Genomic DNA, 24,563 nt, shown 5'->3' with positions numbered 1-24,563 from the left:
CTGGATTCATTTACACTGGCCTCATTCCAAGCACTATAATTCAACTAATTTCTGGATCAAAGCCAATGAGGGAAAGTGGGTCACTTTTAATGGTAGCTATATAATTGTCATTGGATGAGAACAAGTACCTGATGATATAGGAAGATAATGATTTATTAACATACAGTATGTGTATAAGATAACCTTTTGGATTATTTTCAAAAGAACAAATGCTGAATAGGGAACTTTTCTAGGCAGCGAAGCTAAAACCTGTCCTCAACATGGAACTGAGCTGTGGTTATAAGGTGATAATGTAAACTTTTCAGAAGCCTTTTAAAATATTTGTTCTCATTCTCTGCAGTTCCTCTATTATGCTTATTGTGGGTTTTTTCCCCTATTGGAGGAGTATATGGAGCTTTCACTTCATTTCTTGGGGCATTACTGCATATTTTTAACTAACGTATATCTGACCAATTTAATTGTTAGCATTTTGAGAATAGAATTTTGCCCTTGTGCAAAATACTATTTTACAAAAATAACTGCTATATATGAATGTGCAGTCACAAGGCATACAAAGAATGGATGGCTCTTAGAAGTGTCTCTTTGGGTCAGCTGCTTTGCTAGCCACCTAACCTACAATTACTAGTTTCTGTCAAGTTGTTGTCTGGATCTTAAGCAGAAAAGGTGAAAACTCTGTGCTTGGAGGGTCCCCATATTTCAAAAATAGTTGGAGCCCAGCATGACTTTCTGTGGCTTGTGGGAGAACTGTGTGCACCGATAGTTATGCTTTGACAACTTACATGAATCATTTTATGACACTGCAAGTGTAGGAAAGTACGCTTAAGGAAGTATTGTAGAAAGGATTTTTTTTTTTTTAAGAAAGTGTTTCAGCCTATTGTTAAGCCTGGATGCAGAGCCTGATTCAGGTAATTTATAAAAATTTAAGGGAGAAAAAAATGTACAGATTGGATAAGGAAGTTGTTAATTTAACCTGAGTTGAATAATGCTACAAATGCAACCCCTTCTTTATGGTGAATATAGACATATGGCCTTTCCATGTTAATTGTATCTTGCTGAAACAGGAGCACCTTGATACATTAAAAATATTAGCTATTTCATTAAATGGCAAAGGCACAGAGATACTGTTTCTATTAATTTATCCGTATTGAAATACAGAATTCGGATATATGCATTTTTTCAGAAAAAAAGAGGTAATATCCTTAATATAATTTTTCTCCTCTGCCCTTTCAGAACTGTGAAAAAGAGAAGTGAATTCTTGTTGCAATACAATGATTTTTTTACCAACAAGTAGACCCTCATATACCTACTGAAATTCTGCCAAAAGCAGTCCCAATATGTTAAATACAAATGTGCCTTCTGTTTGTTTTGGGGCACTTTGATCAACCTCCTGTGTCGGAACTGTCTGAGCTAAGCTATGTGATAAGGTATAGACTCCCAGTAACTCTGTTTTGTGAGAGTAAGACAGGTTAATTGGGCCTGATGATACCGATGGCCCTTTCAAGTCAAGTAAAATGAGACCATGGGGCTTATCACAGGTAGCTAACCATTAATATTCCTTGTACAGTCCTATGGGAAGAGAAAGGGAGTTGTTTGTTTTAAGTGTTCCCAAAGGTATCCAACAAAGGACACAATGGGGAAACCATCTGCACTTAGAGGACAGAGCAGCCATACAAATAGTTTACATGGAATGAAAAGACAGCTTCCTCCTGTTCTAACTGATCATTTGGATGAAAGATTGGGAATCAGCACTTGTTTTACAATAGGATGCAACTGTGCCACTGATGCATAATGGGAGATTTTTTAAAAAAATGAGAGAACCTTGTGTCTATAGTCTATATCCCAGCAGCAGGCTCTCCTTGGAAAAAAACATAAAAGTTCCTTTCTGCTGACTCACGGGGTTTATTTAGTCAAGGAGTCCAAATTGGAACTGATGTGATATATTACCATTATATTAAGATTTTTCTTCAGTTAATCTCAGGTATGAAAAAGAAGTGGCTTTGGTACCTAAAACTATTTAGGACATGCCTATCAACCCATAAATCCTAAGAAATGTTTTTCTGTAAGTACAGGAGGCAAATAAGGGATATCAACACTTTCAAACTAAAATTGCCAAGGTCATTGTAGTAGAGCAAACACAGTACAAATCTGTAATGCAAACACTGTATGCTGTGGGCAGATCTTTGATTTCCAGTCTGCCCTTGATAATTCTGAAGAAAAAAAAATAAAACAAATCTGAGGAAATATTTCACATGGCCAAGAAGAAAAACTTTTGCACAGCTCTTCAGTGCTCCCTTGTATAGAAGAAGTTTTAGACAGCTAAATTGTTATATAAATTACAACAATCTGATGTATGAGAATCCTAACCACATATTTAATAAGAAATGCAAATTTGCTATGCTCTGGTCGACAAATTATATCTTACCCAATGTATTCTCCAGTACCCTATCACACAAGATAATTTCCTCCATGAATATCACTTATGGGTAAGAAAACCACACATATACCATAATATGACAAATGTGCATTGTCTTTTTAACTTAACGTATTTGTGGTTGGAAGCCACAATTAGCGGTGGGTTTGTTTGTTCTATTTCTCCCCCTATTTGTTCCATCCCTTAATGCCCAACTTCTACAGCAATTTTGTTACATATATTTCCTGTTGAAGAATTATAAAGTATATGTACTGTAAATGTTTTCTATGAATGGGAGACAGATTTGTTCAAGGACTAATTTTGCGCTTTTAAACCAATATGTAAACTGAAGTGACAGTTGTCCTTCAAAACCTATACTTCTCTGGATTTTTCATTAAACTTCCACAAACAAAAAAATGCGAATACACACACACACACACACATGCACACACACAAACACACATAACATGCACAAAGATATTACATTGGGAGAAACCTGCTTGAAAAAAATGTTCCCCTTAGGCAAGATGGCATATAAAAATGCATATGTCAGAGCAAGAAAATTGAGTCAGTGTGAAGGGGTTTTGTGTGAGTGTTTAAAAGCAATTAAACTGATGCAGAAAATGGGTATGAACAGAGCAGACTGGAAAATGAAGAGCAGAGAAACCATAATTGATGTATTCATCTCAGTTTTACAATGTAGGCATGTGCAAAGCAGCTCAGCTTCACTTTGATGAGGCGTTTTGCACTAAGGAGGCACAATGATGACGATTTGCCTCACTGAAGCCTTCTCTGGCCTGTTCCAGCTTCTGAGCAGATGCAGAAACCTCTTCTGGTTAATGCACATGCTGGAAAAAGTCTCAGAAGTAACATGAAATGTATCAGTGGGGAACTTAGGTTGACGAGGGTAGATTGCTTCATGAAGTGGATTCCCAGGGGTACTTTGCCCAAAGGATCATCAAAACAAAGCATTCCTTTAAGCTTTACATAACCCTATGTATGCTCTGGTACAGTCTTTAGTAGAATAGAAAACATCTTTATTTAAAAAAAAATTCTTGTATTTTAAGAATAATATGTAAAGGTTTTCAGTTTAATGTTTGGAATGTTAATGCTATCTTAATTTGATTTTATTATTGGAAGGCCCCTGAGTGCCATGAGCTGGGTGGAGAGGGTCCAGATCTAAAATCAGACAATTGTGAATTGTTTGCAAAATACCCTCATGGCTGCAGCGTATTCTGCTTTGATTGTAGAAAAGGAGGACTGCAGCTGATGCTGGAAGCAGCAGCATAATCCAAGCAACTGGTGGGCATTGAGGTGAGTGGGACGGGCAAGCCATCTTCAAAAGCTTCCTCTAATCTGGAAAAGGAAAAACGTCTTATTTCCTTACACTTCAAACTATCTTGGGTTGCATCTTATCATATTTGGTCCTCTATTCTGTTATGACTGTGGGCACATTGCCGCATCCTGGCAAATGCCCAACTTCGCCACCCTTGGGAGCTAGACTTGCAAATTACCTACTCCAGCATCCGTTGCAAGCATTGTGAAACAGCACTTCCACCTGTTTGGCTGCAACCATGCTGCCTAGGTGATACTTGGGTCATACGATTCAAGAGTTGTGCTTTTTCTAACCTTCTCAGTCATCAACAGCAAAGGTCTAAGAGGTAGGTGACCAGGTGCTCCTCAGGCTGCCTGTCTCATCTGACCTTTTAATTCATTTTAAAACTGAAATGGATACATATGGGAAGCTGAGAGCTAAGCCCCTTGCATCATCTTTATTTACTGGAAAGCTTCTGAGCCCACATGCCTCTTAGTGACATTACTAGAAAATGAAAATAGTGGGTGGCTTCAGCCTAGTGCTTTATTAGTTTACTTGCCCAGAATAAGGAGCAGATAAGCCAGAGTGGTACAAAGCATCCTGTGATGTAAAAGGAAGTAGCAGGGAGCGGATTGTTTAGTCTTTCTTGGGGTTGAGGGGCAGCCATTTTGTCTCAAGAGGCCCGCTCTGTGTGACAATCATTTCTGGGTGCTTATGACTGCTCTCAAAATTCCTGCTGTGTCCCTGTTCCCAAAAGAAGGCATGCCCTGGTTTAAGAGCGTCCGTGATTAAATAAATTTCTCCTCCAGCACGGATGAAGATGTGGAAGATTCCCTTGGATAAGGCTCCCCTGAAGAAAAGGATATTAATGTAAGGCGAGTATCTCTTAAGCAAAAGCTGGATGTGATAGAGAACTTCAGCGGACCAAATCTCAACAATGGACCAGTGAATAATATAGAACAAGCATCCAAAAAACTGGGGAGAGCTGCATAGGAAATGGTTTGCTGTTATGTCTGCATGGTTACTATGTGGCAGTAGATTTGCAGATTAGTGGGGGGAAGGTAGAAGAGAATAATCAGTGTCAATTAGAATGTTTCCACAGTTTGCTAAAAGATAAGAAGTCTGTGGTCAGAGTCAAATGCTCTTGATTTCAACAGATTTTTCTCTTTTTTTCTTAGCTTTTGTAATACCAGGTGGTGAACTCTTGATGGAAAAAAGCCACATTTTCTCCTGAGAGAATCTTTCAAGGCATGTAGGGATGTGTCAAACGGTCTAGGTGAAGCACTCAGGACTGAGGCAGCAGGAAGAAATGTCAAAACCTAATTGCTGCTTCTTTTACCTCTGGATTTCTGCCAGGCCTTTACTCATGTGGATCTTACTGCTGCTAATATTAGGACTGTGCAAAGCAGTTGAAACCATTGTAACTTTTGTAAGGCTTGCACAGCTGCATTGAGAGTTTCGAGGTTTTTCAAATGCCTGATCCAAAGGTTTGGTTTTCCTCCCGTTTCCAGGGCTGCCAGGTTTCTAGCAGCTCAGCTCTGCACCTAGTAAAAATTACAGAGTTTTTTTGTAACTCTTTGCTCATGGTAATTGGTAACAAGGGGCAGCAATTGGACATACACTTTTCTTGATGCTACTAGAAGTCTCACTGGCTGCATTTCTTTTCAGGGTAGTTGTCAATCACATGTCAACTCTGGTGGCAGAGACAGATATGCGTGACACCTCATTAGGAAGCAATGAATGCTGGGACAAGAACCAAAAGAAAACATAAACCACCAATCAAAATGGAGGAAGTTTCTGTGGCTTCCATTTAGTGGCTCTTCCCACAAGGTGTTTGAGTTAACTGTCACGTTCAATACCCAATCCAAATTCAGTCACCATGCCAAGTTCCTCTGCTGATTGCTTTGTTAGAGCCTATTCAACCAACCTGGCCATGCACTTCACTTGACTTAGCTTGATATGTTTTATCGAGTGTGAGTTATGGCTTAGCATAATATGTGAACCAGGCTACTAGGGCTTATTAAACAATCTAAGGTTAAAACAAAATGCCTCTTGGCATTATGTGCAAATCCAGCCATGTTCCCCACAGCAGAACAAACCAGATAGCTTTATGAAAGCAGAAAAAGAGCCTGTATGTGGTAAAAAAAAAAAATCCTGTATAATGAATTGCACAGGATGTCAGAGAGATTGCTAAAATTAAGGGAGAGGAAGATTGTCCATATGGGATTTTTTTTTCTGAAATGGAAAAACACCAGGGAGATGTTTATCAAGTGTAAAAGATAAAAATACTCTTGTTTACTCTGAAGCAAATCTCATGGCAATGGCCAGAACCACTTTACATTAAAATGAGTTCATGATACATACTCTGACTACATATTCTGACTAGGACTACCAGATGTGGGATGCACAAATATAGACGACTTCTAGATGGCAAGAAAGAGAAACCAACTGTAAGTCTTTGCTGCAGTCTAGTGGTTGTCCAGATTTTGCAGCCCACATCTAATTTAAGCACATTTTTTTTGGAGGGGGCAAAGCTTTATCAGTTAAAATGAACAAAACAGCCCCTACAACGGTCGTGTCACATAGTCCACAAAAATGTAGAACGATTAAAATTAAAACTGGCTAATGACACATATTGCAACCAGATTTGGGGACAAAGATTACCACTTTTGAATAGCTTCCATTTATATAGCACTTCTCAGTGTAATTCACTGTTATCAGTGATGTTAAGAATGAGTAATAACCAGAAACTTAGGCTGTAGTTGAAAACATGTTCACTCTTGTTTGTCCTACAGTACTTGCGTCTGCTACAATACCAGCCCAAAGCTGCACACTTATACAAAATTTCCTACATAATGAACGTTCTTTTCTTTATGTAGCTCATGTCTGACAAGATCCAGAATATAATTTATCTTTAGTTAAACTACACTTTTTGACAAGTTCACCTGATATGATAGAACAACCATTAGTCTGCTTAAATCAAATTTTGTAAACTTTGCAAGGGACACACAGGTAAAAATAAGATTAATAAACAAAGGCAATCATCAAAATGTTCTGATCTTGATCAAAACCCTACAATCCAGCATTTATACAAACACTGAAGTCCCCTTGACTACTGAGAGACTGAATCACAATCAGAAGAGTAAACTTCATATGAACAATTAATATTTATTGCCAAAATAAGGAAATGGAAGGAAGAATGGAGAAACAGGACACATCACACAATCAACTTTTTTGGCTTGCAGCTGAGGTTTTTTTAAAAAAAAAAAATTTGAGCAAAGGAGTAATGGGGAAAAAGGAGTTGTTTAAAGCTTAACCCATCCATTGTCAGTCTGATGTTAGTAAGATATATTGGACTGCTTGCTGGTACAGTGCAATGTTAGGCCAAAGACCTGTTACATCAGAGAGCCAGTGTAATGTACTAGCCAAATGTTACTATTGGTTGAGGAAGACCCAGATCAAGCCCCTATTCAACCACAGAACACACTGGGTATCTTTGGGCCAATCTCAGGTCAGTCTATCTTTACAAGATTGTGTGGCAATAAAATAAGGGAAGGGAGCCATATATGCTATTTTGAGCTCCCAAAGGAAAAGCAAAGATATAAATGCAATATAAAAATAAATGCATTCATCAGTTGAGGAATAATAGGATTCAGTGGAAGCACTGCTATGCTGGTGGAAGATAAAGTATTACATGATTTTGACAGGTATACCGATAAACTTATCCACTGGAACATGTTGCTATCAAAGGTGTCTGTGGCTGTCCTTGGGCCTCCCTGAACAGGTCTTAAACCTTCAGTCCAGGAAGTAGATGTTGTACTGCCCTTTCCCTTTTGAGTGTGCAGCTCATAACCCAGTGATTGTGAAAAGCAAAAAGACAGCTATCTGCACAATAGCTACAAAAAATATTCATATTGTGCCTTATTTAAAGGATTCTGATGGTTTAAAATACTAATACAAATTAAATTAAAATTAAAAACTAAATTAATAAAGTTATATTAGATAACTCAGACAATTCTGTATTATCCTAAATTCAGAATACAAAGTGAAAAAGCAGATGGGAAGCCCCATGCAATGAAAATGCTTTGATTGCCTTTGGTGAAATGAAATAAGAATGTGATTTTGCTGCCACCTATTGATACATTTCAGAAGCACAAGTTCAATAATTTAAAATAATAAATCAGCATAAACTGAAGAAATGAGAAAATGGTTAAAAGAACATTTCCACTTGATGCATATAAAAAAAAACAGATGAAAGAAAGAGATAAATATTGCCTTCACACATCATGCTAAGCCATGGTTTCTTTTATCTGGCTGAATTAACTGTGTTGGCTGAGATCATGTGTAAGTCATAAGCTAATGTTTACCATCCACAATTCTGGGGTTTACAGAAGATGTTAAGCTACCAACCAAACAATATTATGGATTGCCACTTTGGGTGACCATGCTAAAATGACAGCTTTTTTAAGAGCTACTGTAATGAAACATGTAACATTAATTCCATGAGTACATTTTTACAGGATACAAACATTTTTCCTCCTTTCCCATGTCCCTGTGTTTCCCATATACATTTAATTTAACAAGTTACAAGAAGCATGATGGTAGAATTATTGATTAGGGCTGTGCATTGTATCCCCAATTTAAAGGGGAAAAGGTGATTTGAATTGTGTGTGCACATCATGCTTTTGGCATCTCCTTAGACCCAACTCAACTTTTCCTTCCTGGAATCTTGTAGTAGCAACTGTGTAAGCCCAAGAAAAGACACAACTTTTTAAAGAAGTTGCTGATAAGCCTTACGTGAGCATATCTGTATGCCCCAAATCACCCTTTCCCTTCAAAGCTGGATTGCTGCACAACCCTATTGATGCAAAAATCTGTGTAGGGTTTTTTTTTTAAAACAGAGTGTGATATGGGAACTAGTATTCACATACCAGTTACTTAAAACGAAGCAGCCTTATACTATATCTGGCTATTATTAAAACAAAGAACAGAGGAAAAGTGAGAGTTACTTCTAAACTTTTAAATAGAGTGGGCAAGAAAAAGGGGCACAAGAACTTGAACACTGAGTGTAGTATAAACAGAAGTTGTATTTCATACACAAGAGCAACAGCTGGAATTCTTTTGTAATGGCTTCCTAGCTTTTGTACAGTACAGGAAGTTTTTGTATCCTAGTGTGCCTGTTTAGAAGTTCTAGTCCAGTTTGCTAGGGAAAAGCCTGATAGGTTGAGAAAAGCAATAATAATGGATCAGGCTAAGGCTGAAGTGGACCATATACTAACCATATGCTATCTAATCCAGAGCCGGTCCTACCATTAGGCACGGTGAGGCAATTAACTGAGTCCCCTAGCCTGGAACTCTCCACTGAGGTAGAAGATAGTGGCCCATGACCAATGTTGAAATTAGATTCAAGTGCCAACCCCAGTTGGCTTTTGTGGGTGGGATTTCAGGAAGGGATAATCTTATCCTTCATCTGAGACAACAAATATTTTAGGCTGGCCCTGGTCCAGTTGAAATAACTAAACTGTGGTTAAAAGATAAAAGTGGCTGTTTCCTTTCCCCTCCTTCCAAATGTAGAATTGCTATAATCTTTTGCTGGATACTGAAAAGGAAGTAAATAACAATTTGCTTAATTTGACCCAGGTTCAACAATGCCTCCCAGGAAACTGTTGTCATTATAATTACTTTTATTATCAACACCAGCAATACAATACTATTGTTTTTCTGCCATGAAGAAATCCAGTATGGGTATTATTCCACATGCTGTTTACATCTCCATTTAACTCTGATGAATTTCAGTCTATTATACACCTAGGAAAGGGTAAAAAAAATAATAACTGAAGGAAACAAAACCTCTTCTTCTATATGTTACAGCAATAACAAAAAACACCTTTTCCTTGTCCACATACAAAAGGTTTTCCATTTACCATTTCCCACCCGCCCACCCCATTTCCCTATCAAACAATGCCATCTCAGTATTGTTGTATTTATTATCAGCCTTATTTAAAAAGGAAAAATAAGTTGCAGGCCTAAATGAAAATGGATTCTCACATGCAGGCACACAAGGTTAGCCCTATCCAGTGGCTGTTATGAAAAACTAAAAAGGCTTTTGTAGCATAATAAATATAAGTTTATTTATGGCATGAGCTCTCTCGGGCATTATCAGATGACTGGATTGGTGTAAGAAAAATAAATTACAAAAAGCAGTTTTTCTTTGACTAAGTTACATTCAGAATTCTACAAAAAAAAAGTTCCCATCACTTTGCCCAAACAGAGCAGAGGTAGGTAATGATGACCTCCAGATGTTTTGGATTTAACTACTGACATGCTATGCCTCATGTGAGTTGAAGTTGAAAAATTTTTTGATGGAACCACATGGTTTTCCCCTGTAGTAAAGCTTTGGAGGTTTAATTAATTTATTAATAGGGCTTAGAGGCTGTTCCAATCCTTGTGGATACTGCACACCATACATTCCTGATAACAGCAATCATATTAAAACCATACACATATCATATATGTATGTATGTATGTTTTTGCATATAAAACTCCAGGCATCAGTCAGGTCTTCTATAAAGCTACAGAGAATTCATGAGTGTGAGGGCCAATCTATTCTTGGAGGGGAAGGGCAGCAACTGAAAAGGCCCCACTCCATGGACCCTGCAAATCCTTAAGAGAAAGGACACAGCAAGTCTTCCCTTCCTGATCTTAACTGATAGACAAAATTCACTGGGAGTAGGCAGTCCTAAAGATGCCCACCTTCTAAGCCATGAAAGGATGACAACCAGCCTCTTGAATTGCACCTGGAAACTGGCTGGCAACAAGTCAGCTCTTATAGCAGTAGTATTACATGGGTGAACTGACTGGCACCCTATCTGCCCAAACTACAGCAATCTGGGCTAGCTGATGTTTCTGAGTGGTCTTCATGGGCAAAGGGCATCGTAGTAATCCAAACAATAGATGACCAAGGTGTGAGTGACGTTGGGCAGGGCCTCCCAACTCCGGGAAAGGTCATCATTGACACAAGATGGAGCTGGGCAGAGGACCTCCTTAGCCATCCTTGCACCTGCTCAACAAGCAGGACCTGAAACTCTAGAAGGACTCCTAGCTTATGAACTGATTCTGCTTGAGGAAGCAGACTCTGTCCAGAATTAAACATAGAATATCTTTATGTTGACTTTAAATGGGAGGGGGAAAAGCAGTGAACCTTGTGACCCCCCACAGTGGACGGTTTCTAGTCTTTTCTCCTCTCTCTGTCCAGAATCACCCATTCAGGAAGCAGGAAAACCACTGAAGTCAGAATCTACCAAAAACTGATCTCTGCTGGTCACACAACCTCCCAACACAGTAGACTTTACACACCATAGCTGAATGTCGGATTGAGCAGGAACATCTGGTTATTTTCCCTTATGGAAAGTAGGGTCATGCTGTTTAAACAACCCCCAAAATTATTTAGGATGCACCCTCCAAAAGGGTACAGTCTAAGCACAATAAAAATTAAACGATTAAAAACAAAACAGCCATTAACATTACCCCATAAAAGGCCATCAAATCAATATACACCATTGTGTATTGTACTGTATACTGTGCTGTACTGTAAATCAATACAGACATAGCAAAAATGACACTTATCCAATTATAAAATCCTGAACCAGTCATCGTCCTGTTTAAGAAGGAATATTGGGGCTGACACAGCATTCCTGTGTAGGCAGAGGTCTACTGCAAGTGCGGAAAGGGGCCGAACCAAGCTAGACTTCAAAGTTAATGACAGTTTACGTCGCTAACCCAATTTCCTGGCTTCACTAGTCACAACAAAGCTTCCACCACAGGGGCTGGGTTTGTGCAACACACTCAGCTAACCTGTGGTAAGCTACTGGGTGGGTCAGGTGCGGTGCGAACCCAGCCTTGATGCGAACCACGTGGACGGTGAAGCAGGTGCAACCGGCCCAGTCAGCTTCCTTCGCCTTTGGGCCACTTGCGGAGCTGTCATTCGCCCTCGGCTGGGCAAATCCTTCCTCCGGCCGAGGCGGAGAGAGAGCCTCGCCGAGCCTCGCTGGTGGCTTGCTGTAGGGGGAGCCATGCGGCGGCTGGAGCCTCCTCGCCTCGCTTCTCTTCTCTTCTCTTTCGCCGGAGGTGGAAACTCCTCGTTGGGGATGGGAGGGTCTAGCGGCGGCGGAGCGCTCGCACGCCCGTTGCCGGCTGAAGAGGCACGGCGCTTTCCTCTGCCCTGCGCTGCCTGGGTCCACCTCTTCCTTCTTCCCGCCCCTTTGCCGTCCGCACCGCCGAGGCGCCTGCCGTCTCTTCCTGCCTTCCCTCACCAGCATGCAGGTTTTCCAGTACCCCGAGGTGTTTCGCGATGAGACCTCCGTGAGTACAGGCGTCTCTCCCCGGAACCCTGCCCTGCCGCTCCCCTTCTTTTGCCCCGCTCTCGCCCGTCGGAGGCTCTCTCCTGCTCCAGACTTCCTGCTCTTAGCGCGGCTCCCTCTGTGTACACATTCCCGGGGGAGACTTCTGTGGTTCAAAACGGCCCCCCCGCATCTAGATACTTGAGATCTTAAGAGAACTATTACGCGTGTATAGCATGTGAACAAGCACCTAGACCAGTTGTACGGTCCTCTGAGTGTTTCTGATACCCTGGGTTTTGGGCGAGAGGGAGATCCAGCTATTTGGGTCCTTATATTCTCTGGCAACGTTGATTACTGAAAGCAGAATTCCTGCGTGTTCTCACTTTGATCTAGTTGCTCGTTTATATTTCTAGAAACTTGGGGGCTGTTGGGGGCGGGGGGGATTGTGTGCCTTACCTTGGAAGTTTAGTATTGGCACATTTTTGCCACACCCAACCCTAAAGTTAAAGCAAAACCTGTTGTTCAAATAGAGAAACATTTTTGCCAAATCAGGTGGCCACTATAACCATGGGCTTATTAATAGCAAGTGGGTTGATTTGCTTGAGGCTGTCCTTCAGGCATTTTTCCTGCAGCACATTAGTTCTCTACATCATGACATATGATTGAAGTGATTGTGAAGAAGAATGATATGCTTCTGGTATTGGATCTATACTATGTTTTGTTTCTTCCCCACAACAAATGTATTTGAGGTTGATCCCTATGGGTCCCTCTGTGTAAGTTTCATGTGTAAATTCTTAACTGGAAGCTGAAAAATTAAACTTGACAGTGAGGAAAAATGGACAGCCTTTTGCACCTTAGCAGCTGCTGTGTTGTCTGTATACCTGAGCAGATCCCTAACATCTGTAACGTTTCAAAAGAAATTCTGCATGAGTACCCCAGGCATGAAATAAACTCCATTCTGATAAAGTGATTGAAATGTCTTTGAAGCCTCCTTTTTCTGGTGTATTGTGAAACTGTAATTTTTTCCTGCTTTTTATATGATCTGACACTAAAGTATATTATTCATTTTTTTTTAAATCAGTCTTATTAAGTAATGATTGGCAAAACTTCAGCTGTTGATTTTAATTAACCTTTCATTCATTCATCCTATGTGACAGCACAGACTTCAGATCCATACAATATCACAACCAGGCCTTCCATTAGCATTTACAAATGATTTGAAATAGCTGTTGATACCTCAGTGGTTTCAGAGGTATGTGGGTCTGACACCATAAGGAAAGTCACTGGTTTCTTGAATGTATCCTCATCAGGACCGCTCCTTCCCCAATTTATCTAATTTGCTTTGCTGGTCTTCTGGGAGAAAGTTCTGACTTGTTTACACGCTAAATAGCTTCTTTGGTGCCAGTGGCATTTTTGAAGGGGGGGATGATTGTGCTAAATGTGGGATGGGATGGAAAATTAAGCCCCATGTATGGTAGGTACAGTTTGAAGAAGCAGGTCTGTTGGAACCAAGACTTGGCCTGGAAGCTCCTGGAGTCACAGTCTTTTTCTCCTATAAATGAAGTAACAGTAGTAAGAAAAGAGTAGCTGAATGAATTCAGGATGCTTTTCCCTCAGCAGTCAATTTCTGTAACTCAGGCCTGCACAACTTGTAGAGGGAAAAGGGCCATGTTAACAAATTAAAAATCATCATGGGGCGCAAAGGAATACCTGCCATGCCGATCAGCTGTTCAGCAGCCAACAGGGTGGTGGCAGTGATGGAGCTGGCAGTATCAGGCCTGGAGATGCTCAGCAGAGTGTTTTTTGGGGAGTCACTGATGGTGAATTGATTACTAAACGCCAGCGGGCTCTACACGGCTGTTTGGTGGGCCACATGAGGCCCATGGACTGTATGTTGTGCAGGCCAGCTGTAATGAATACAGAACTCTGTACAATTCTATTACAACTCTGTAATAGAATTCGTGAGCAGTTACTGTATGTAACCTGATGTACATTACTGAGTTTTATTATGTATAATAATAAATATAAATAAATAATACATTTATAAATAAATGTAGGTCATAGACCGCAGTAAAGATTTTCTTCTTCTTCTCCTTAGGATTTAGTAGTGATCATAGGTTCTCAAGGTGAGAGAAGAAACCTTGATCGCCTTTCTTTGCTGCTTAGTGATTAACCTCACAAATCAATTAATAAACAATATCGGATCCCTGGCCAGTGCCTTTCTTCCTAAGTAGGTGTGTGTGTCTGTGTGTAGATATACCGTAGGTCTGCAATCCAGTACTGACTAATATAAATGTATTTTCCATTGAAATATATAGGCTTTCCTTCTGAATAAAATTGTTCCGAATTGAGTAGGAAGACTGCAGTCTTGTGTACCCCTTGCCAGGAGATGAGCAGGTTATCTTCAATAAAGAAATAATAGGCAGAAAAAGGATAGCAATCTGAAATGATATAGCGGAGAATAAGCTCTACTGCTGTCATGGAACTGAATTCCAAGTCTTTGTATTTAGGTTTATTTTCTGGTCCAACACCTACTTTTGCTGAAAGATCATTGATAAAGAGGCCTGAATTTCATGGCTGAATATCGGCTAACCCTGTTTTTCTTCTTTTGGGATTACTATGAAGGGTGGCAAATTCAGCCTTTCAGGAGGATAACTTTGATGAGTTATGCTGCCCATATCTCCAGAATACAGGTGACTTACCTAGTCTAGCAGTAAATGCAACCCAGCTAGCCTGACATCCATCCGTCTACCATATTAAGCCGGATTTTAGAGTATCTACTTGCTGAGTGCATATATACTCATCATGCTGCTCTCTTTCGAAGGAAGTAGTGTTGTGGGGAACACAGAAAAGGAGTTAGAAATAGTAAGCCCCCCCCCCCAATTAAAGAGATGAGATAAGGAAAAGGAAAAGAAAACAAAAGAAGCATAGCTAAAAGTACATCAACTCCTTTCATTGTACCACTCCATGTCTTTTGGTGGTTGTAAGCAAGCCTTGCTTCCACTGTGGTCAGACACTGCTTCATACATTGCCTTTTGTTTTTTAAACTTCTGACCACTCTCTTTTTCAGAATCTCATCGACAGCATTCAACCATCACTTTCTCAGATTTCTTCTTTTTCTTGGTCCATTTCTTCATATATTTGTTTTGCAATTTGGTATTCAGTTGCTATATATGACCAAGCCACCTCAATGTACTTCCTTCATACTGGTCACCTATTTTGTATTCAGTCCACGTTCATTCAGCACTGATTCATTGTTAAACCTATCTCTTCTTGATTTCCATTGCACATTTATTATTTCACTACATTCAACTTCATTCAACCAATATATGGAAGTGAGATGTGTATGGCTGGGGAAACATAAAAGTAAGTAAAATCTCTCTTAGAGAGGGAAGCCATTCTCATTCTCATTCTCATTCTCATTCTCTCTCTCTCTCTCTCTCTCGGGCAGCCTTAATTTATATTATATTATATTATATTATATTATATTATATTATATTACATTACATTACATTACATTACATTACATTACATTACATTATACAGTATATAAAATGGCTGCAAGAACATATGGTTCATACCTATTGAGTTCATCATATACTTTCTCTAAATCAACAAATATGTAATAAACTTCTTTCTTACATTCGTATGTTTTTCAGTGACCTGCTGAAGAGCAAAAATCTGGTCCATACACTATCTGACTGGCATAAAGCTGCACCAGCACTTCACAAATTTTGTTCCTTGTAACTTTTGATTCCCTTCTGATTGCAGTTCTGTCAATGATTTTCCAGACATACTTAACACCCTTGTAGTTTTTGCATTCTCTCTTGTTAATTTTCCATTTGAAAGAATGCTGTCATTGTTCCCCTGTACAGTAAGGCACAGGTGAATTCTTCAGACACATTTTAAACAAGTTACACCATCACTTCATAGCTGAACCACATCTATATTTTAACATATCTGTAGTTGAACAAAACTGCAGCCTTACCATATTTCAACATTTGCACAGCATTTATGACTTACTTTTCATCATTTTTTTTTCTGGGATGCTAACACTGAGAGCAGTCATTTCAATTCCACAACATACTACTACTATGATATGATATGAGATCCCACACAGATCTCTAAAATATTCCTTCCAGCTTTCCCTGATTTCAGTTTCTTCCAAAATCATTTCATCACTTTTATTTTTAATTCCATTCACTCTGCTACATCTCCTTGTGTAGCCCTCTTTATCCACTCCAACACGGCTTCTAATTTCCATAAAAATTGTATTTCATTTTCTTTTCTTTTTTAATGTTAACCATTCCATGCCCTCTTTGATTACATTTTTGTTATTTCTATCTATATACATATTACATGATACCTTTAATCATTTTTGCAACAAAAATTCTCATCCACAGTGTCTTTCTAAAGTCTAAATGTCGTGTATGTACAGTTAGTCAGGGCACCAGTGCTTTATCTGTAATGGCATGTGGGAAAGACCTTGGGAGACAGGCAAAGAGATGCTGCCTGGGGAACAGTCAGATAAGAGACGGCATAGGCTGCAGCTGCATAGTGGGTGGAGCAAGAGGCTCAGAAGGGACCCTCCCTAAGTTCTCAGGCTGTAAAGGTGACGGCGAAAGAATTATACTTTCAGACTTGAAAGATTCTTTTAATGTAGCTTTACAATAAAGTCAAATTAGTTTATCTGGTCGTGTTTCCTGTCTGGTCTACCTGGTAAGTCTGACATTATCTGAATGGGAAAGACACGTGGACATGTCAGAATACTGCACCCAAGGCATGGAGATAAATCTTTCTCTAGAGATACAAAACTTGCACTCAGAAGCTAGCAGTTAAGAGTGAAAATAAGGTTTAGATAAGTTGCTTTTATTGCAGACACCAGAGGAGATCAACTACTGCAGGATCTAGGAATTAAGCTGTATTTATATCAGAGTCAGGGTTTAAATCCTACCCTTCTTTCTCCTTCCTTACTTGATAATGGATTTCTTTAATTCTTGGCCTTGGTTGTAGAAAGCATGAGGGTGGTTCTATCGGGTCTCAGTAACTTGGCGGCTTCAGCCCTCTTACATACCTTGATAAAAAAAGGAGTGTGCATGGGAAACACATGCATTTCCTCTCGATTTCTTTAGAAATCTACAATTTTGTGACACTCCAGGCTGATCCATTACAAAACATATTATTACAGTAGAAATGTTTTATTATGAAAATTGGGACGATAGATTATTTCTGCTAAAATAAATTATATCTGCTATGCACTAATAACAAACTCTGCAGATACCTTCTTGTAATGAAGTTGTGGCTTGTATTAAAAGGTCTTTCTTGAAATTTTACATAGGACAAGTTATATAAAGGAATTCTGTTGCAATTTAGGCAACCTGTTATTAGAACATTATTAGCTTTTTGGTTTCTATGTGTATAAACTTACATTGATTCTATGAAAAATAAGATAAATTCCTGGCCACAGAAATCAGTAGGCTTAAGTACTTTAAAATGTAGGATCAAGCAATTAGAGTAATAAATGATTCTTGCTTTTGAAAATATGCATCTTAGCAAGTCCCAAAGTCAACATGTCATATGGAGAGCATAATGGCTGTTAGGCAAGTGGAGAAAGAAGCCCTTGCATACAGCCATACTGGGCATAGCAATTGCAGAAATCATATCTTTGGTAACAGAATGGGCAGCTATATAAATATGATAAATAAAAATAATAACAATCAAAGTGATCTATATTTTTGGAAGATTTTAGTCCACTATCCATCCTTTTTGTCTCTTCTTCCTGTCAGTGTGCAGTTGAGTCAAATGGCATTATATCCACAGACTTCTGTGATAGGATCACAGATGGCTACGTTAGATCCTCAGCATTGGAGCTCAACTTATAATTAATTGATTAATCAATTCTTTGGAAGAAGCTATTGCTCTGCGATCAGACAGGTGGATAAAATTATTTACCTTCTCCACCTGCATTATCTGCTTTCCAGAAAAATAACTTATTTTAACTCCATATAACTAATTCTAATATTAGAGAACTGTAGAGCATTTGTTTACACATCTCTGGATTTTTTTTTAAAGGTAGATGACTATCATGGCTGCAAGATATGTGACCCTTATAGCTGGCTTGAAGATCCCGACAGCGAACAAACAAAGGTAAGCACATACAATAACTTTGGCATTTGGAGCAGTTGTATCTATGTAAACCAGGCCAATGTGCATTTTGTATATAGAAAGCCATTTAAAAGAAAGATTTGAGGTTCAATCCCCAGCATTTCCAGGCAGGGCTGAGAAAACAATTCTGGAAAGCCATTGTAGAACAGCATACACAGTTATAAATGTAAATGGACCAATAGTTTAATCCTTTTGATTTCAGGTAGAAAGACTAGAAAGAATAATTGAAGGACTGCTGTTAGTCAAATGATAAGATACTGTTTGGCTAGCATAGCTTTTGGACTAAGCAATTCTATACTTCCAGTGGAGTTGCACAGCAATTACTATATGGTCTTGGGCTTATGGAGTAAGAGAAGCAGTAGCATACTGTAGTCAAATGCATTGGGCCCAAAATCTCCCACTTATTGTTTGAAGGACTTGCCTTGTCAGGAATTGAAGGTACACACCACTGAATAAGGAAATGGCAAGAACAAACTAATAACATATTGCTTGAGAGCTTCTTACAAAACCTAACCAATATGATCAGTGGAAGGGATGGTAGAAATAGAATCCAGTATATCTTGAGATCACTAAATTGCCTATTTCTAACATATTGCAATATTTTAGATCTATGAATATATGAAGGTAAGAAATGAGACATGGATTCCTTATACATTGTTTGTGGAACAGAGGAAGCATAGAGAAAACTCATGTTTAAGAGAGAGCCTGGGAAGCAAGAGGAAGAGGGTTGAGTTACTTCCAGAAGTGCCAAGTTTGTGTTACTTCTCCTTTGTTGAGTTAGTCAGCATTAAGATAGTCTGCTGCCTTTCTTCCCACTTAACTCTGCATTTGGAGTGGTCTGTCTTTTTGGCACTGAAAATAGCTTATAGTTGTGTACTTCTGTACTGCTGCTTCTTCAGCTTGGCCGTTATCATTATCAAGATTACCGTGTGAATCCCTGCATTGTTTGCATCCTTATTGCTCAAATTCTCCTCCTCTTTTATTCCATGTAACAGAGGTGGGAAAAGACTTTCCTTATAAAAGATTAAAATGTATTATTGCAAAATTATTTGTAAGACAAACAAATAGTTAATAAAAACACACCCAGGTGGTCAAAGCAAACTAATGAAATTATATGGACCTCAAACAGCTCCATGGGTCAGCAAGAACTTAAGCAAGAAAGAAACTTACTTTCTGGAAATTTCTGTTTTGTCTAGTGAAGAATTACACTTTATGCTGTAGAATATGTATGCATAATCAATTCATCTTGGCAAGCAACAGTAACTTTTAACTAAGCATGTACATCAATTTGCCTTTATTTTACAAGATGAGTGTGTAGATACTATTTGTCAAATAACTGATCTGTAAATAGAACGAATTACATTTTCAGTTAGTCTATACCTGGTGAAGAAATTGAGCTTTCAACTTGAATCCCTTCTTCCTAATTTCTTCCTATCTTCTGGAATGGGTTCCCTTTCCCTTTCCTTACAGTGTTAACTAGTTACTAATATTTTGTTTACACCAACATAAACTGTTTAGAGTTGAAGAGAGTTTGCAAACCTTTATAAGAAAAGCCAATTAGCATTAATCATGCTGACGATACTGGGCAATAGTTATGGTAGAAATTCACACTAGAACAGGAAGGGAGGAGTCTTTAAGTCACATCAAAGTTCTTAAGAGATTGGCACCATTGTATCTGCACTAGACTCAAGTAACTTGATGAGTTTGAAAGATATATGGAATGTGAAGTGAGGGCAGAAGAATTATAATTGGCTTGGTTATAAACTGATTACAGAGAAAGTGCTCATGGTGTTTAACTTGCTTAAAATGAATCCTGACACAGATAAGTGCTTCCCCTAAAGGGAGGAGACATTGTATTTTTCACCAGGTTCCACTGACTGACTAATATGTGGAACGTCTTGCTGTTGTCCAAGGAATTTGACGTTACCTTGCAGAAACCATCAGTGTCTTTCATTGGAGCTAATATAATGCTTCCTCCTGATTCCTTTATTCTATTTCTCCTCCACTGGCTAAATTTGTAACTTCCCTGACAGGTTGTGTCAGCTGTAATACAGGTAGTCCTTGTTTAGTGACTGCCTTGTTTGGCGACCATTTATAGTTATGGCGGTGATGAAAAAGTAACTTTGCAACCAGTACTCACATTTATGATCTTCGCAGGTCTGTAAAGCAAAGGAAAGCTGAAGTAAGTTCATAATCAAAGTCACCATTTCACGTAGCAACCACTTTGCTTAATAACTAAATTGCTGGTCCCAATTATAGTTGTTAAACAAGGACTACCTGTATATGAATTAAACACATAACATGAAACATGTACTTGCAAATGGGTGGTAAACATTGGGTTGCTTTTCTTCATACTAAGTGTCAGAATTCTCTGCTTGTATTTTCTCATTTGGCATGATTGTGAACCCCATTCCTCTCTGCTGAGTAAGAGAGAGGAAGTAGGAGCTGTTGCTGAACAGCCAAGATGGTCTGCTGTTGGAAGACAGACTTTCTGGTTTTGGTTCCTTTTCCTGTCCTTTCCAGTTTTTTTTTTTTTGAGATTTATTTTTTATCCCGCCTTTATTATTTTTATAAATAACTCAAGGCTGCGAGCACACCTAACAAAAGTCACCCAGCTAGTTTTCATGCCTAAGGCAGGACTACAACTTATAGTCTCCTGGTTTCTAGCCTGGTGCCTTAACCACTAGACCAAACTGGTTTTGTCTATCTGTGTGTGAGTGTGTGTGTGTGTGTGTGTGTGTGTTTGTTGAAATACAAAAGAAAGGAAGAAAGATTTCAATTTTACTCCTGCCTCTTCTTCCCCAGCTAGCTGCTTTCCATAAAAGCAGCAGCAAGCAGTGCTTCTTTTCCTATATACATGTTTAATGCTTTGTCTAGTTTAGCTTTTAAGGCTGCATCCAGCACACAATCATTTGTTACTAGGTCCTTTTAAACTCAGTGAGTCTTCTCAGTAAATATTCATAGGACTCTGCTGGAAACTCCATTGGATGCAGCAAAACTTTCTTTGAAATGAATCAGGCTGTCCAAAAATTAATACACACTTTTGCTGTCATCATCTTCACCTCCTTTTTTCTGTAAGGAACTGCTGGGTGAGATAATGCACGAAGCTCTATATTTCTGCACTTTTTCAAAAAAGCAGTAATTAATTTTGGCATTAAAAGTACTCTACTTTGCAATTAAACTTGATTAAATTTGTTCCTGTCTCCTTACACAAATATGCTTAACATAGGTCAAGTAAGTTGTTGCTGTTGAAGTTCAATTAAAAAAAAGGCTAAATAAAGCTACTTGGATTCATATCTGTATTATGTCCTGTTCCAGGCTAGACATATATATAGAGAGAGAGAGGGAGGGAGGGAGGGAGGGAGGGAAGTAGTTTGCAAGAAGCTTTACTTAAAATTGAGTAAATTCAGGCAGCGGCAGGCAGGGAGTGTATACAAGTGCATACTTGATTCAGGAAAAGCCCCAAATCCCTGGAGAGTTTGCCTGCAACACCTTTCAAGTGGCCAGAATCCAACACAGTGGGTGGAAGTGTAGTCAGGTCATGTCCCGAGATCTAAGTGTAATGGGTGGGTTGGCAGCTGGACCATGATCAGAAATGCAGAGTTTCAGGATACCAGAAGATCATGGTTTCAAGTGTATGGAGTCCAGGTAGGTGAGGCTTCTGGTGGTTTTTAGGTACAGTTAGTTCTCAATAATGGTAATTGGGACCAGAATTTCTATTGCTAAGCAACGTGGTCATAAAGTGCAATGTCACATGACTGCACTGCTTAACAATGGAAATTCCAGCACTTCTGGTTGCCATCATTAAGCAAATCACTATGGGTCATTAAGCGAGGACGTTGCATGGTCACCATTTGTGACCTCCTGCTGGCTTCCCCATCGAACTTTGCTTGTAGTAAGCCAGCAAAGAAGGTCGCAAATGACAATCATGTGACCGCAGGACACTGCGATGTTGTAATTGCGAGCCAGGTGCCAAGCGCTCTGATTGCGGTCACATGACCGTGGGGACACTGTGACCGATGTAAGTACGAGGATCTGTCATAGCCACCACTTGTTCAGCATCATTGTAAGTTCAAACGGTTGCTGAACGAGTGGTTGTTAAGCAAGGACCATCTGTAGAGTCCTCACCAGTAAAGCCAGTGAAGACTAGGAATGCCCTTGCCAAGTGAGGAGATGCATGGTGCATTGTTGTTCTGCTTACTGAAGCACATGGCACACTTGCACCCAGGTGGACACTCAGCTCCTGTTCCTCATCCTCTGATCGCAGGTGCAGCTGTTCCTGGTGACTGCCAGCCATATCAGACTCAGGTGCTTGAGTGCCCACAACTTCCTCAGGCAGGCTTCTCTGAGTCAGGGCTGGCTGCCACATATTAAGTTAATAATATCACTTAATGCTAGTTTGCTCATTCTGGATAAGTTGAACAAGTGGTAAAAATATTGTCTGTTTCAATACGTCTGCTTGGAGTCCTTTCATTGAGTCCCTTGGTATTTCAGAAAATTGTTTGATGTAGCACTTGAAAAGGAGACAGAAAATGTAGAGTTGTCAGTGAAAAATGATAGGCTATTTTTTGCAAGGACCTATTCATCTCACACCAAAACTCCATGCCAACTTATTTTTATGCTGAAAACAGCTCGATAATGAGAAAACTGGGTAGGTTGTTACTGTGACCTGAAAACTAGATAGCCAATTTAGTTTGGATATTTTAAAAAATATTTTATTACAATTTTACAATACAGTACAATTTAGTTTGGAGACTATTATGCTTTATGCCTAGTAGAGAACCTTTGTTCTAGTTTTGAGGTAAAATTATGAAATTACACACAATCAGCACATAACTTTTCTTTCACTATTCCGATCAACACACATGCTTGTCTAACTGGATATGCTGTCTTACTTTTCCCTTAGGCATTTGTAGAAGCCCAAAATAAAATAACGGTGCCCTTCCTTGAACAATGCAGTGTCCGAGGGCTATTTAAAGAGCGAATGACTGAACTATATGACTATCCCAAGTATAGTTGCCATTTCAAGAAAGGGAAAAGGTATGTCAAGACTTTTGTGCGCATATGTCAGCAACCAATTGGCTCATAGTCAAAATCATTGCTGTAATGCTGAGGATTGTGGATTATGTGCCATATGTTCATTGAGTCTCAACACAGTAATATACATATGTCTATTGTGGGTTTGCTTTTGAGATTATTTACTGGGATAATTTTTCTATCTAGACTTGGCTATACTTAAAATTGAGAACACTATCACACGTGTCTTCTAGGTATTTTCACTTTTATAATTCTGGACTTCAGAACCAACGAGTATTATATGTGCAAGATACTTTGGACACCGATGGCAGAGTATTTCTTGACCCTAATAAACTTTCAGATGATGGCACTGTGGCTTTACGAGGTCAGTATAACAGATTTTTTGAAATGCTTGAGTTGGGATATTTGTGAAAGATTGCCTACTTTGAGTTACGAATAAAGATGTCACAAATCATGAACACATGCATATGTGGAAATTCTAAAGAAATTTAACTTCTGTGCATCTGAAGAACATCCAGGTTTGAGAAGGTTTAACTGTTGCTTATGTATTAAAGGCAAGGAATAGTGTAGCTTTTAACTATGATTGTTAAGAATTCTGAGACTTGTATTCCCAACACATCTGGAGAGACACCAGCTTAGAAAAATTGAACCAGCACAATAAAAGAAAATATTATTGCTAATATGATATGTATATAACCCACAGGATTTGCATTCAGTGAAGATGGTGAATATTTTGCATATGGCTTGAGTTCCAGTGGATCAGACTGGGTAACAATTAAATTTATGAAGGTGGATGGTGCTGAAGAACTTCCAGACACTCTGGAAATGGTAAAATTCAGTTGTATGGCTTGGACGCATGATGGCAGAGGCATGTTCTACAATTCCTATCCCAAAAAGGATGGCAAAAGTGATGGTGAGTGGTAGACAATAAAGGTTCCTATAAGAACCTAGCTTAACCTTCAGTCTCTGTGTCTTATATCTAATTCATGACAGGTTTCTAAACTTCAGGGGTAACTCAGACAGCCTGCTCCCTCCCTCCCTCCCTCCCTCCCTCCCTCCTCTCTTCCAGTGCCTTGGCTTTCTTGGCTCCTGTGGTTTTTCATTCTGCCTGACCACCTTTGCCAACACATCTCCTTTTGCTGAAACCAGTGAGGTTTTAAATTACAGCCAAAATGATGTTTCACTTCCCTAAGTAAATAAATGAATAAAAGAAATATGTCAGCTTATTCTTTTAAATAAGACAAATAATGTAGAAGTATTATAATTAAGTAGTAATATAATTATCCTTGTAGACAGC

General features: G+C 39.1%; 1 protein-coding gene across 3 annotated transcripts in view; it reads left to right on the top strand.

The window, feature by feature from the left end:
• Positions 1-11,913: 11,913 nt before the first annotated feature.
• PREP (prolyl endopeptidase) overlaps positions 11,914-24,563 on the top strand; it is a 108,757-nt gene continuing 96,107 nt past the window's right edge. For 2 of the 3 annotated variants that reach the window (XM_088138879.1, XM_007425561.4), the window contains exons 1-5: positions 11,914-12,086; positions 18,137-18,211; positions 23,136-23,269; positions 23,500-23,630; positions 23,970-24,179. In XM_088138879.1, the coding sequence (XP_087995005.1) occupies positions 12,042-12,086; positions 18,137-18,211; positions 23,136-23,269; positions 23,500-23,630; positions 23,970-24,179 (595 nt within the window). In that variant the 5' untranslated portion in view covers positions 11,914-12,041. The remainder of the gene's footprint in view (positions 12,087-18,136; positions 18,212-23,135; positions 23,270-23,499; positions 23,631-23,969; positions 24,180-24,563) is intronic. The other variant, XM_088138887.1, reaches the window with a different exon arrangement.

Source organism: Python bivittatus, unplaced genomic scaffold, assembly GCF_059951505.1.
Source record: "Python bivittatus isolate LINGU-HERP-01145 unplaced genomic scaffold, Pbiv_v1 ctg000020_np1212, whole genome shotgun sequence".
NCBI lineage: Eukaryota > Metazoa > Chordata > Lepidosauria > Squamata > Pythonidae > Python > Python bivittatus.
Note: the sequence above shows the minus strand (reverse complement) of the source record. Positions and strands in the feature narration are given on the sequence as shown.